General features: G+C 39.8%; 1 protein-coding gene across 9 annotated transcripts in view; it reads left to right on the top strand.

Moving 5' to 3' along the window:
• Nucleotides 1-15,947, top strand: part of SCML2 (Scm polycomb group protein like 2) — a 74,893-nt gene that overhangs the window by 39,692 nt on the left and 19,254 nt on the right. For all 9 annotated transcript variants that reach the window (XM_069784766.1, XM_069784758.1, XM_069784763.1 and 6 more), the window contains one exon: nt 11,870-12,120. In XM_069784766.1, the coding sequence (XP_069640867.1) occupies nt 11,870-12,120 (251 nt within the window). The remainder of the gene's footprint in view (nt 1-11,869; nt 12,121-15,947) is intronic.

The raw sequence follows: 15,947 nt of genomic DNA, 5'->3' as shown, positions 1-15,947 counted from the left end.
GTCATCTAATAGGGACCGAGCTGACCTCAGTCTTAATGTTTCTGTGCGCCCAAACTGTAAACTGTCTTCCTCAGCTTCGTCAGAAGGTTGACCTTGTCTTGAGAAATCATGAATGAGATGTGTTATTATGGTAAGCTAATGACATTAACTGTGGTGAAATAAAATGGCTTTCTGCAGAAGGGGCTATGTAAATAAGTGGCATAAAATTTTAGAAGATATTTTTGTGGCAGTTTAGATTGCTGAGTCCAATTCCATCTTCTGGAAAGAAGTATTAAATTGTTTAGTCTACTCCAGTTTCACTGCTGGAAAACCAGCAGTATTTTGAGATAATAAGTTCAGAGTTTTTCTTGCCTGATTAGTGCTTGATAGAGATCAAGGAGTTTTTTAACAATTATTTAGTAAAGTTGATGATGTATTCCAGTTGTTCAGGTAATAAAACAAACAAAATTCTTGAGTATGTTCAAAGTTGCTGAAGAATTGAAACACCTCTACCCAGGTATTTTTCTGGATTCTATTGCTTTGTTATGAAAAACAATAACACTTTAGGCATTAATAAAACCTGAAACAAGGTACTTACAGACTTGTAGTCAAAACTAAGAATTTTGGACATTTGATAGAAACTGAGGGTGGAGAGGTGCAGGCTGGGGATTTCATTATTTTTAATTCTAAAAGTGAGCCCAAGTTAACTGCGGTTTTATTAAAATTATGTGTGCTCCCTTCTTCCCTGTTCTGAGCATAAAGAATTTCTTTCAGTTTTGCTTCATGCACTTAATTTTTATGTGCTGTTTGTTCATATTATACGCACTTGTCAAATTTATGTAGCTGGATGAAGTATTTTTTGCTCTCAGGTTATGTTTTTTCACTGTTATTTGATCGCTTTTGAGCCATTAGAGAACTGTAATGATAGTCCTTTATTAAGATGTAAATAATAGCTTCAAGGAGAGTATAATCAAGTCATTTCAATTCAGAAATATGATAATGTTGTCAGGATTCTTCATTAAGTCACATTAACATTGACTACTCCTGTTAAGGAAGAAAGTATGACAGATACTATATTGTAGGGATTCACTTGAAATATTATAGTATTATTCTGGCCTGGACTTTTTTCTTGCGGGTTAGTTTAGTATTTCTGCCTTGAATTACCACAATAGAAAGTGAAAATAATTGACTGTGTGTGGCTTAGATTTCAGAGTGAATATGATGAAAAGTATTCTTGTTTTTTGTAACTACCTTTCCTGAAAGCATTTAAATATGTTAAATCACTAGTTAAAGGACTGAAAAAAAAACCCTCAGTTTTTGGTTAACAAGCAAAACCAATATCCTGCAATCTAAGTATGACAGTGATAAAGGATGCTTTAAATTTCATCCATACCTAGGACAACAATTTGTGCCATGAGACTTATATTTTAGGGTCTAATTTAGCCTTTTGAAAGAGAGATGAAATGCAGAAGGGAGGCGATACAAAAATTAGGGAAGATTTTATTTCAGCTGTTTACTGTCTTAGCCATTGCCCAGAGAGAATGTAGGACCTCTGTCATGGGAGGTTTTTAAGAACAGTTTAAACGCAGGCTTTTTACATATGGGTGAATTTATTCAGATCAGATTATGTGGTAAATTTAGTCTTTATAGCTGTATCTGCTGCAACTCACATTGGTTTCAGACAGATAAGCTAAGGAACTATGACATAATTAATAGAAGATAAAATGTAGAAGGTAGGTGAAAAGTTGGTTTGGACCAACTGTTTTTAGCATTCAGGCCTTAATCTTTGTGTTGATGTTTTGTCTTTGGTCCTGATCAGAAAATGTGACTTAAGTGGACCTGGCTGGGTGTCAGCGTGTGCATACAGTGGTATGAAATGTAGTGTTCAATATTTACACTAGCAAAAGCTATGCTTAGCTAATATTGTAGTTTGTTTCCTTAGAAATATCTCTGATACTAGTAATTTATGTTATGTATAGTTTGACAACGGTGCTTGATGTTGGCTTGGCCTGCTAGCCCAAGGTTAATATTTTAAGGATGCAGGAGATCGTTTTCTCTGTGTCTCTTGGTCATTTAGGTGCTTTTAGAGATGACTTGTCACTCAGGAGCATTGTTGTAAAGTTAGAGCTGGTGAAAGAAGTTGGCATGCTAATGTCTATGCTGGATCAGTCTGAAGGACCATCTGCTCTAGCAGGCTTTCTCCAGCAGTGGCTGAAAGCAGATGTCTGAAGAAAAGCATAAGCACATAGGAAAGAGGTTTGCGGAAGTATTCCTACTATCTGGCCGTCTACAACCCAGCACCTCCCAAGCCCAGAATAATGCTTTTATGCTGAGAACCTCCTGGAGGAGCTTGATCTATTTTGTTCATTTATATTTTGGAGCCATGCTGTAGTAAGGAGTTCTGTACTTGAGTATATGTTCTATGGAAAAGGAGATCTCTTTTTTTCTTGCTGGTAGTTCCATTTGTTTTCCTTGTGTTCTTCTACTGAAATAGCTTCTTGTACTTCCAGTACTTGTACAGGAAGAGACAGTAAATAGTCATTCCCTAATTACCTTCTTCATATCCATCACGATTTTGTAGACCTGTATTCTAGCTTCCCTCAGCTATCTGTATTCCAAACTTGTAAAATCCTGTCCTGGTTTGGTTTTTGTTGTTATGGGATCAGTTTAATTCCTCTGATCACCCTTGTTCTTCTGTACTGTTTCCATTTCAGCTATGGCATTTTTGAGCCACTGGACCCAGAAGTGCAAAGAAGACTTAGTGACATAGTGGTGGTTTCTGTTTTGTTTTCTGTTCCTTCTATAATTATTCATGAATTGGTATTTGGGATTTTTGGAATTCTACCGGGCAATGAACTAATACTGTAATAGAAATACTTATTTTAATTCTAAGATGTCATTTTTGTATACATCAGCTAATAGCCTGTCATTGATCACAGAAGCTGGATTATTTTGAATTGCTTGATACTGAATTTCATCTGTTACTTCCTCTGCTGAGCAACTGCTCAGCTTTGCAAGATCTATTTATACATCTTTACTGACTCAAATAATCGTTCAGCAGTTGTTACCGTCTCATGCTTTACTCTTGTCCTAGATCATATGTGAATCGAATGGCACAAGCCCAAGCAGAGATCTCATCAGGATTTCTCTAGAGTCCTCTCTCGACTGTGGAAACATGTCTGCTTATTCCTGGCCACTGTTTGGTACATTCCAAGAAATACTTGAGAAGGATCATGAGGATGTTCCCTCATACCCATTGCCAGCTAAGGATTTTTTTAAGAGACTGTGGTGTGAGATCTTGTCAAGCACAAATCCACAGACTTATCAATTGACTTTCCATTGTCTACTTGCTTATTGACTCCTTAAAAAAAAAAAATTAATAATAGATTTGTGAGATGTGACTTTTCTCTACAAAAGCTATGATTGGTCCTCCCCCAACACATCGTATTTATCTTTGGGTTTCACTGCCTCTGTTCTGTACAAGAGTTCTTAGCAACTTGGCGAGTACAAACATTAGGTGTCCTGTCCATACCTTTCTGACTAGAGTGTTGGCATTGCATTAACCAGCTTTTTTAAGTCTCTGTACTTGAGGCAGTTTTAGGGGCAAACTTACACAGCACCATCAGTAGGTTTGACATTTCATCTTTTAGTTTCCTTAAAATTCCGAAGTGCTGTATGTCTTGCCAGCTCTCTACAGCTTGTTTTGTCTCTGTTTCCTGACCTCTACTACTGGTACTTCACATGAGGGAACTTGTTTCAGATCCCTGCGAAGAGGGGTTCTCATATGGGAACCAATGTGATGAGCTTCCCTGGAGTGAGTATGAACACAAAAAACCATTCCATCTTGTTACTTTAGTTCTATCTTCTGCGTTTGCTCATTCTGAAATTTGATCGTCTGTTGGGTCTATATTACTTCTGCTTTTGATACGCATTAAAAAGGCTTTTTAAGTTTGATATCTTTTGGATGTTTTTCTGTTAACTCTTTTTCTAGGCCAACCATACTACACTTTTCAATTTAACCACCATAGATTGTAATTTTTATTTTACTCAATTGGATAATAGAAGGCTGTTACTATGCCTCAGAATATTCTTGTATTGCACTTAGCTAGTTGTATCTGAGGCTTATGATTGAAGTAGAGGGCAGATGACTGGAGATTGTCAGAGCAGTTTCTGTTTGCTTTTCCTATATAAAATCATTTTACTGTTTAGTCATTACATGTAAATGACAGTTACTTAGGCAACCCACCTTTTTATTTATAATAGGAGTAAAACCTTTTCCATAAAAGAGAGAAAACAAAAGAACAACTGGGGACAAGCCATGTGGGAAATAAGTGGTTTCACCTGCAAAGATTGATTTCAGTATAAAGTAGTATCTGTCATTTAGATGTGAAGAGCATCTGGAGGGGTATCAGTTTCTATACATCTTTGATCCCCACTGTCTTATGAAGCTGGATCTTTGGTGGATAAAGGTGATGCAAGAACTTCTGAAGCAGAAACTGCTCTCTGCGCTGTACAGGAGAGAATTTGGGTGACAAAAGGAAGATGATGTAGTAATCTAAATAAAAACAGTGATACTCTGTAGCTTTTATCCTTTGTCCCCTTCCCTCCTTCCCTCCTTCCCCTCTGTTTCTCCCCTTTTCCATGTTGTGTGTCCCCTCATTGCTTTTCTCCAAATTCAGTGCATTTATTGTCAGTGAGAGCAATCTTCCTTCATTACATTAATCAGCCTGTGATGTTAAAGGTCTCCTTCAAAAGCTGTCTGCAGCAATAAGAGTAGTACAGGCTCAAGCAGAGATTAAAAAGTATCTTACTTGTCTGTTTTATGATTTCTTAGTTTAGTTTTATTTAATTTTCAGATGTGTTCTCAATGCTTACTTTGAGCAGATTTTTCCAAGCTAGCTACTGGAGATGCACTTCTCTGTTATTGATAATGAAATTACGCCAAAGTAGCTGTGCTGTATTTTCAGCTGAGTTATACGCAAATGTGCAACATCAATATAAACCTAATTACTCCTTTGTATGTTTGCAGATGAAACAAAAGAAGTGTTGAAACTTTAGACAGAGCTACAGTTAGATCTGTGAAAAGACTCCGCATTGTTTAAAGTAGCCAAAAAAAAAATCAGATAAGCATGGTAATTCTTAAGTTTCATTAAAGAAAAAACCCAAATGCTGAAATGGTACAATTTCATACTGCTGGAGGTTTCATTTTTCTCTTCGTGCAGCCAGCTTCTTTTCACAAGCAGGTCACAGTAGTTAAATCAGGCACATACAGTAAGCAGATTTATGCTGTCTTCAGAATTGTGCATGAAAAACTCCTCAGTGCTTCAGGCTAAAATCTGATTTGCCACATTCTCTTACATGTTAAGCTTTTTTTATTTGGTATTAATGTTTCTTGGCATCTTGCAGCAAGGCCTGGATGGTGCTGCTACAGAGCAGTAATCACTTAAGGAAAAATAAAGGTTTTGCCTTTCCCAAAGCTGTGACCTTACTGTAAGTCTGGTTTCCTCACCATCTTACCATGTTTATTTATAAGGTAGTTGTGATTTTTTTTTTTTTAAGTTGGAAGTACTCCAACACATGTATTTTTGACTGTTACACGCAAAATATTTTTTTTGTTTGCTCTTGTTCAGGTCTTGTGGATACTAATGTCAACAGTGGTTGTGTTGCCCAATTAGTGGATGGGATTGAGTGGATTTTTTCCAAATCTGTGTTAGTACATATAAGCTATTGTCATGGTTTAACCCCCGTTGGCAGCTAAGCCCCAAACAGCCGCTCACTCACTCCCCCCCAGTGGGATGGGGGAGAGAATTGGAAGAGTAAAAGTGAGAAAACTCGTGGGCTGAGATAAAGACAGTTTAATAGGTAAAGCAAAAGCCGCGAGTGCAAGCAAAGCAAAACAAGGAATTCATTCACCACTTCCCATCAGCAGGTAGGTGTTCAGCCATCTCCAGGAAATCAGGGCTGCATCACGTGTAATGGTGACTTGGGAAGACAAAATACCATCACTCTGAACGTTCCCCCCTTCCTTCTTCTTCCCTCCCAGCTTTTTTTGCTGAGCATGGCATCATACGGTCTGGAATATCCCTTGGGTCAGTTGGGGTCAGCTGTCCCAGCTGTGTCCCCTCCCAGAGCCTTGTGCCCCCCCCCCCAGCCTGCTTGCTGGTGGGGTGGGGTGAAAAGCAGAACAGCCCTTGACTCTAAGCACTGCTCAGCAATAACTAGCACATCCCTGTGTTATCAACACTGTTTCGCACACAAATCCAAAAAGTAGCCCCATACCAGCTACTGTGAAGAAAATTAACTCTATCCCAGCCAAAATCAGCACAGCTATGGTAAGAATATCAGTGCTGTCATTCAGATATTGAGACAAAACAAATTGTGGCATTGCACTAAGCATGCTCTGTGTTTCTTTTTTCTTCCCTTGAAGCTTGTTGCATTTTATTGTTTCATTTTGGGTGCACCTTTCATCCTGCTGATGCTATTTGGGGAAAAATAATGGCAAAACCTGGGCAGAATCAGTAATGATGGGGTGAAGAATCAGGATGTTAAAACTCTTACCTGATGCGTAGAGCTAGGCTTTGCCAGGCTTAATAACAGATTCATCAGCAGCACACCTAAAACTGTCTTCAGGTAAGTCAAGTTTGTGCTGTTTTGATAGTTTATTGGGTATTTACTTGTTCTCTTCCTTCTCAGCTTAGCAACAAAATAAAGTGGGGGTTTTTTTTTGCTAGTGTGGTTGCAATGGCAGTGCTTTGTTGAAGGGTGAGATGAGAAGCTGCTTTTCACAGTTCTTGGTTTCTGGAGATTAACTGGAGAGATCTTTCCAGGAGTCTGTCTTTTGTTTTGCTTGTACCCCCCATTCTCGCAGGCCCCCTGCCCTGGCTGGCTATTAAAAGTTGTTTTTTTGGAAGTGATGTGTGTTAATTTGGTTAGCAGTGGGTTTTGATGGAGCTTAATTAGTATTTTCACAGGTCTGTTCCGTAGGTGCTGGCTTGCCTAGCTCTTGAAAATGTGGGAGACTGGGAGTGGAGGTGAGGGACCGAAGGTGCCACAATGCCGCCTGGGGAAGTCACTAGGGAAGAAATGCTTTCCTTTCCTCCAGTTCTGTCTTATGTTGGTCAGAGCCCTTGGTTTCACCTTTCAGGGCTGTGAAAGGAAGGCTAGGATTTTTCACAGAAGATAGCAAGAGATTTTTTTTTTTTTCTTCTTTTTGCTTTTTAGATAGCAAAATGATGACTTATAACTGATTTTGTATCATAGCAACATATCAATTAGTATCTCGCAGCTGCCTCTTAACCCTAAGTAATCCAAACACAGATAAAAAGAGGTGGCATGTATTACAGACACTTACGCTTTTTTTATATGGCTCTCTTGTTTAATTGAGGCATAAGGACATAAATTTTTATAATCTTTGGCAGTAAGCTGTTCTGAAAAATTGCTAATCTTTTTCACCTCCTTTGCCGGTTGTCAAAACTATCATGATAATAACTTACTGTATTAAAGAAGGTTAATTTTATAGTTAAAATCCCGGGCTAGAACTCAGGAGGTATGTTTCCATTACTTCTGCTGTGGAATGCTCACATGGATTTAGGGTAAGTTGCTAAATCTCTTCACCTTATTTTTTTTATCTGCAGATGAGAGGAGGGCCAGGTTTTTATATTCTCAAAAGAACATTCAGCTTGTGTCTCAGTGGGGGCATAGGAACAGTAATGCAGTACAAATAGAACTGTTTCTGTCTTGAAAGAAATGCTGGTTTAAACACTGAATTACTGTTTTTACTGTCCTAATTGGCACCTTCACCTAAGGTAGCAATGCTGTGTTCACAGAACGTATGGCAAAATGGGCCCCTGCCTTGCTTCATGTAATTTCACTTCAGCTTGTCTTGTAATTGCTGCTCTGTAATACTAACTGAATGGTAGATTTCTAATGTTTAAATATTACAAATCTGAACCTTTTTTTCCCTCACTTTCCATAAAAACATGGAGTGAAGCCGTCACTGTGGATGATTTGAAGGAATTTTACTAATTAGAATTGCATGAGAATTCAGGCTTCTGAGCTGTCCATCTGTCCCATCCCCTTCCCAAGTGCTGGAGGTGTCACTGTCAAGTAGCTTCAGATTTCACAGTTGTATTAAATATCTGACTTATTCTGGCAAGACATCTTGGGGATAACATTCTGGGGTCAAATTTTGCAGTCCTGCATGTGTCTGGGCAGTCTTTCTGCTTCTACAAGCAGAATTTGGTCCTCCTTTTGAAGTCTAATCTTTCATGCCGTTCTCATGCAAATGAGCTTGGTTGACTCCAGTGGATCTGCTTGTGTGAGTGAGGACTGAGTTGTGGCAATGCATCTTTAGGCTGTGTGTTCCAAGATTGGATTTGGGGTTTCTCTTGCACATTAGATACAAAGTTTATAGGTGTTGGGATTCTACCAGAACAGTTTGGGGGAAAAAAAAGAGAATATTTTGAATAAGCAGTAATTGAAAGTACATGAAAACTGTTTGAGTGTTGCATGAAGGTAGTCACCTATAGCCCTCGCTAACATGACAGTATAACTAGAGCTCTGTGAACTTTGAAAACGCCGTTTAGTTGCTAACATTACTATGGTAAAGTATGTTTGCATAGCATGATCTCTGCTCCTCAGTTTTTGAGGATGCCAGTACAGTTTCTGGGTCTAAATAAGAGACTTGGGAAAGAATGCCATGCAATGCATCCCACTTCTGAAACTGGAGCAGTGAATATTTGTGTAGAGGAGCAACATGACACAAATGCTTGATTTTGTTTGTGCAAATGAGAAGGCCTTTGTGATGCAAAGCAGCATCCTGAAAAGGCAAATGTGCTTTTTTGGTTGTAAATATCCCAGCTAAATACTGCAGTAATTGCAAGCAGAGCTTGGCATTTTTCCTCTCTATTCTCTTCATCGTTATATTTTAACAAGTTCTCATGAGACTATTAAAACGTCTTAGTTTTTGGAACATGTGGCCTAGTGGGGATAACTCTGTCTACAGATGCAGTGGGTTGGCAGCTTGATTTTGCATGTCTTTTCATTTCCCTCCAGATCCTGTGACCCAGCGTAACCTTTGGTCTCCCTCTGAAGGCCGGGGTGAAGGAAGTATGAGCAGGTGACTGATGATCACTGTCAATACAGGCTGCAGACAATATGGGAATTACTTTAGCAGTCTCCCGCTCCCTTGTGCTCCCCCCATCCTCTCTTAAATCAACAAATGCAAATAGCAGCCTCCTCATTTGCTGCTATCTCTGGGAAGCTGCCCGGGCAGCATGGGCTTTGTTGCAGTTCTGCCTATTGAAAAAAGCAGCTTCAGCCCTAGGCAGAAGAAAAAAATACCAAATGGGACCTTACCCCCCCCTTAATGGTAAATGCTGCTAATATTTGGTCCTCTGGCGTATACAGGTAGGAAGATGCTGAGATAAGGGTATTTGATATTTGTGGTTCAAGAGGGCAGCCTGAAGTGGTTGGAGCTGTTTGCATTGTTACTCTTTGTCCGGTAAATGTCCTTCTGGAAGGGAGTAGGGATTGCCCAGTGTCCCGAAACTCATACCTGTGCTCCTAGAACCTGTTGACATTGCAATTATCTGTGTATTTAACCTTAGCTGTGTCTTTGAGCATAGAAATGCATTTGCTAGATTTCAGGATAGGCAGAGGCACAAAGAATTTGTGAAATATTTCTTTATGAGGTCATGATTGTTTTGTTAAACACATAGTTGTGTGGCACGAATAAATAAAAATAGCTGCATTTTACATTGGTGTAAGCATAATACAGGATGCAATATGTAGTATTGTATTGTACAGCATACAGTTGATATTGTTTTGCTTTCCAGATGTACAGCTTAATGCAAGGTGTCATGCAGCAATTCGGAGACCTAAGAGTAATGCTATGCCAGCATTTGGTTAAAATTCTGTTCATCTTATTTTAAGCTGTCATTGCCTATGAAAATAAGTTTGGGCACGCATAAATAAAAGGAAGGTGATCACTTTGCATGTCCAGAATGTGGTCCTTCTCAGATATCTAGGGATATCATGTCTGTATGTGATGTATTAGGATTGCAACCAGCCATAATGAAGAGATTTCTTCTGAACTGCCATTTAGGAATATTAGACTAGTAACCAAATCAGACAAATAGCAATGTATGTAAATGCTCCTATACAGCTTTAAAAATGTGTGTCAGTAGTACTTGTATTTTATAAGAAGTCTGTCTGCAGTGTGTATTTCATATTACTGTGACATTTTGTATTGCAAATACTTAATAACAGTTAACTCGTGAATAAAAATTCAGAGTTGAAGTAACAGTTATAAAGCTGGGTGGTGGATTGTTAAGGTGAATATCACTCAGAGGTAGACATGAAAACTGTTACTCAATCTTTAAGTATGTTATTTTCTCAAGATCTCATTTCAAATGTATCTTTGAGTTTTATTTCATGTTTTATTTGCTTACCAGAAAGCCTCAACATACTAATATTTTAGGAGAAGAAATATTCCAAATGCACAAAAATCCAGGGAATTAACTATTAGTAGCCCCCTATGCTCCACTTTCAGTCTGCATTAGCACTTTGGATCAGGCACTGGTGACTGACACAGTCAAAGCCCACTTGAACCCTAACCTGCAATACTTCTACATTGTGTCACATTTAGTTCATAGTATTTAAGGTTAGGGTGAATCACGGGAGTTTCATCGTCAGCAAGATGCAAAAGGCTGTGGTAGGGGCAGTGTGATACTAGAAAGCCATCTAATTTTAGTGTAAAGGCTTCAAATTATTTCAAATATGTTGTGTGTTCCTTTCCCACACCTCTCGTGAAGAGGGTGGTTTGATATCACAAAACCTCCTGTTTTCATCTTCTACTTACCTCTTCCATATGCATCTGTCTGCCTGCCAGCAGTCAGGCCAACAAAATAGAATATTTGTGGGACTTTTGGTGCGGTACGACTTTTCACTGAGGATATGTCCTTATCCGTAGGTTTTGTTTGGCATCTTTCTGGTGTTTTAATCTGTCCATTGTGAAGGAAATTGTTAAAATAAAATCATTATTACTTCAGAGAAGAGCAAGTTGGGTGGAAAAGATTGTTAACTAGGAAGTTCTGTTCAATGAAATCTGATTACATCTTCCAGCTTCACACCAGATTATAATACAGTCACATCATGTACATATTGGATCAATTTTGTCTTAGGATGGGAGATTCAACAGAGAACCACTTTAGTGTTAAGAATGAATAAAAATGATACTTCGTGTTGGATTTTTGGAAGTCCTTTTTCCAGATAAAATTTTAAGTCTGGATGGCTCCAGGTAGAAGAATCTGGTATAGTTATGTGAACTTAATTTTTTCTAAACTGTCATCTCAGACAAATGCTCATTAATGATAACTTTGCCTATCATCAGTTTCTCCTCTTCAGTGGGATGATTTTTCTTTGCTGCTCAGAATTACTTTGTAGCTCCCTAGAAGTAGTTGGCATGTATTGTAATCGTGGAAACTGCTCTTAGAGAAGAGCAGATGTATTATGGGCTGTATAATTTGTGAAGTATTTTGAAAGCCTTCTTGATGAATGGCACTTTATAAATATCTTATCGTAATTAAATTATGGGAAGCATTTATAAGGTGAGTAGATTAATTCTTTTTAAATTATTTTTATTTGAATGTTTTTCTCATAGCAAAGTCCCTCTAAAATAATGGGTATAAAGAGTTCTCTCTTTGGCTTTAATGAAGTTATATAGTTTCATGCCAACCACTTGAGTTCAAAATATCCAAGTATATTTATTTTACAATGTAAATTGTGCACTACACTTTTATTTTTTTTTAAGCCTTTGTTAGAAAAGTTACTTTCCATCGTTCATTTTGAGGTTTTCCCCCCCTTCCCTTTTGTTTTTGTTTTTCCTCAGTTTCCATTACAAAGAGCAGTGCAAAATTCCAATCTTCCCCTTCCAAAGTGACCCGGCGTTCAATGCAGTCTCCACAGAAATCTGCTCCAGTACCAGCGCAACGGGGCAGGAAACCAGGTCGGGGCAAACCCCCTGGACAGTCTGCAGTTCCCAAGAAGGGCAGGTCTCCTAAAAATATTCCCCTGACAAAAAGCACCTCTCATACTGAAAATCTTAAAACAAGGAAAAAAAGTTTAAAACCTGGAAAAAAGGTTAGTCCTTATCTACTACTTTACTTTATATTGCAAAATTTTGTAGTGAGATTTTTTAAAATTATTTAATTTTCTGTCTTCTCTTCAGCCTTCAGGGCTTTACTGTTCTCAGCAGCTGATTACAAGAAAAAGTCTAGAATAGCTATTCTGGAATATTCAGTATAAGCTTCTGTGGATTATTGTATTCCAGAACAAGATTACTAATTTATTTGAGTCAGTTGTTGGTGTTGAAAAATACTATTCTGGGATAGCCATTGCCAGTAAAATCACAAGAGCCAGGGAAGCCTTTAGGCTTTTTAGTCTGGGTTGTTTTGTTTCTGAACCATATCTATAGTTTGCATAACTTTTTAAATTTTTTTTGTTTTGTTTCGTGTTTAGAAACAAAGGATTAGGAACAGCGAGGTCTTTGTTGCAGAATTTAGGCATCTTAAGCATACAGCTGGATTTGCCAAATGAATCTCTTAGATATCCCCTAATCCTGGACATACTAGCATGAAGCAGGAAGCTTCTTTCCAGGCAATACATTTCTCCAGGCGTGGGCCTAATTCTGCCCTGGTCTGAAAGAGGTGATGCCTTTCTGCCTTTCTCCCTGCCAAGCTGAGTCAGACCTGGAGTGTTGGCAGCCGCCTCCAGCTTCAGCTCCTCTGGAACTGTTTGATCAGGTACAAATTGGCACTGCTGTAACCCCCCCTTCCCGCTCGCATGTGACAGCAACACTGGTGGGTAAACAATCCCAGAGTGAGCTAGTTCAGGGAGCTAAACTGGTAGACAGCTAACCTACCATCCAGCCCTCTTACTTTCTTCTTTGTCTGTTCCACCCAAAAAAAAGCACAAATGCTACGGCTGCTGCAAGGAAGGATAGGATCACAGCAGGGCAGATTTAGGACAATTTGAATTGCCGTGGAAGTACAATCTATTTTCTGAGGCTTGCTCACCCACTGCAGGCTGGCAAAGAGGAGTAGCAATCTTGCAGTGTCTTTCCCCACGCAATTTGTGTCTGTCCCTGCGCTCCTCCCTCCTTTGCATTAGCACCAATGGCAGAGTGGAGGACATAGTTTTTTCTGTTGGGTTTGGTTTTTTTCCTTCCCCCCCTGCCCCCGAGTTTGAAAAAGTTAAAGTTTGGGGTTTTTTCTACTCCAGCCTGGATCACTGTGGGCTATGGGATCTATTGCTAGTGATGTGTGGGAAGAGGTGGAGTAATGGCACAGGTGGGACTTCTCCCTTCAGCGATAGTGCTGTTCAGTGTAAAGTGCTAGTGAAGTAATATTATTAGAGCATACCCAGAAGGCTCTAGCACAAAGCTGGAAGCAGGCACTTCGTTGAAATGATGACCACAAGATAAGAAATGGTTCTGGGGACCAGCAATTGAAAGCCAAGTGCTGTCTCCTCTGCTGCCTGCCCCTTCCAGTTCGGTATCCAAACTGGTAGGCTACTGATGCAAGTGGTCTCCAGCTTTATCTCTTGCTTGGTGTATAGAAGTGCACAGAGGCACAGATCAAAGAGGAGAAGAGTGCTGCCATCCAGACTCAGCTGGTGCACGGGGTGTTCTCCATAAGTCTGGGGGGCTTTAAAGGAGAACATTGAACATAGGGCTTCCATATCTTAAGAATGTACTCAGGTATGGCAGGGTGCGCACTTTCATGTAAGAGTTTTGTCCTCTGTATCTCATGAAAAAGAAATTGAGAGGCTTTGCGTATCCTTTGAAAGAATAATTGGAGGCATCTCACCCTTAGAGGCTTCTGGGCTCTAAAAGCTGGGTGTCTGAAAGTGTCTGCTTGGAGCACTGTATTTGGCACCTGGTCTGTGTGAGGTACTTGGGGGGATTTGCTTGGGGAATGGGGCTTACCACTGACACTCCCTGTCTTGAGGCAATGCACCTGAGGTACCTCTACACACTCCTGATTTCCTCTGTGTGGGACCAGGCAACTAAGAGTTAGGTTTTGCAGAATCTAAGTTTGATATATGTAACTTGGGAGTTTTACTACATTAACTTTTGCATTAAAAACTTTAAAAATTAGCTCCTTTTGAGAATCCACGGAAGATTGTTATTGCATTGGTACATGGTTAAATTGCCAAGATGTTGTACATAAGTGCAAGCTCTTCTTTGGACTGTTAGGCCTGTTAGCATAAGGGTGAAGAGAAGAAATGGCTTTGTGGGAGTTCTGCAGAGGCAGGGTATATCTGACATGGAGTGCCATACAGCCCATATACCTCATGGTACATACACAAATATAATGCAAGTGGTATGTGCCTAGAGATTTGAAAGTGCTTCCCACCTCTCCTCCCCAGGCCACTCCGAAAAAACCCTCCAGATTTCAGGCTAATTGTGCTTCATGTGTGAGCTGGCTATGTGGTAGTTCAAAAACTGTGTATTTAGGGAGATTGGTCTATGCCTGATACTCTGTAGAGCTGTTTGACTTTCTTTGCCCTTTTAGGTTCATTATGCTGCAATGTTTATCATTGTGTAGGTATTAACTTTTATTATACATCTAGGAATGTTGAGCTGTTGTGCCATTTTTTTCCTTCATTGAAAAGTTTTCTAAGCTTCTCCCTAACTATGAGATGCATGTTGGGTTTTGTTTTCCATTTGTCTCACCCAGTTTGTACCGTATGTTTTTACTCTGTCAAAATGAAGAAGAAATCTCTGTACATCTCTTTAATTATTTTAAAAGTACACTTTGCATAACAATGCAAAGAATTCCTTACGGAGTTTCTTGAGGAAGTGCCTTGGTCTGAGTGTGGATCACAGCCCTAAATTTGACCCCACAAGAAGAGAGCTTTTAAGCGTCAGGGTAAAGCCTGTCAACTTGGCCATGTGGTGCCAGACAGTGACCAGTGCTCTCTGCAGGCAAACGGTGTGCCTTCCCAGCTGGCTGGGGCCAGCCAGTGACACCCTGACCAAGCTGAGCCCTGCTGGGAATGTGGCCTGCCTCGTGAAACAACATGGCTTTGGGATCGCAGTTTGCTGCTCGTCAGTTTGGGGTTGCAAAATGAGAACCTCAGCTGAGCGAGCCTGATGTGCTGTATTTCCAAAACGTGTGCTCTTTCCTCCTTCTGACGGAGAAGGTAGGAAATGGCTGGCTAGCCTCACCACGCTTATGTGTTAGTGTGGAGGGTGGATGGTTCCTCTGTCTTACAGTTTAGTGTTTGTATTTTGTTTTCATGCCTACATTTCTCCCATTTCCTCCTCTTTCCTCTCAAGTCGACCACCCATATTTTGCAGCATGGTGACAGACAACTGCCTCCCCAAAGAGTCCCTGCTCCAGAGGGGCCTTCAGGAATGCCAGACTTCAGATCAAAAGCTCCAACTTCCCAAGTGCATTTTTGTTCTCTGTGTTAAGGGTGGAGAGAGACCTTTCTGTCACCCAATGTTAAGATACATAGGCAATTCCTGACAAGTAGTACATCACTGCTTGGTTCAGTGCCTGACCTGAGCCACCTTGTCTCATTCACGATCCAGTGCCAAGCCTTGGCAGTCTATTCCTTATATTCATGGTGATTCCACGCAGTGCCATGTTGTCAAGTAGTTTCTCCAGTCAAACCTATCTTCTCTGAACTGTAAGGGGCACAGAAATTTTCTTTGAAATGCCCTGGATTTCAGAAGAAAGTAAATTTATTCTTTATAGAAGTTGTGAAGAAGTTGAACACTGCTGCTCTTAGGAAAGTGTATATTTTGATTGCTTTCTACAGGATTTCTAATATATTATTCGGAAAATACGCTGCTGCTTAAAGTGTAAAGGATGAATACTGCTAAATGGAGGAAGGCTTTGCCTCCCTTAGAAACTTGACTGAATTTTCACTTCACTATGGATTAATTTTAGCAGTAA

The sequence above is a fragment of the Haliaeetus albicilla genome, chromosome 6, assembly GCF_947461875.1.
Source record: "Haliaeetus albicilla chromosome 6, bHalAlb1.1, whole genome shotgun sequence".
In the NCBI taxonomy this organism is placed as follows: Eukaryota; Metazoa; Chordata; class Aves; order Accipitriformes; family Accipitridae; genus Haliaeetus; species Haliaeetus albicilla.
This window is presented reverse-complemented; position numbering and strand designations above follow the sequence as displayed.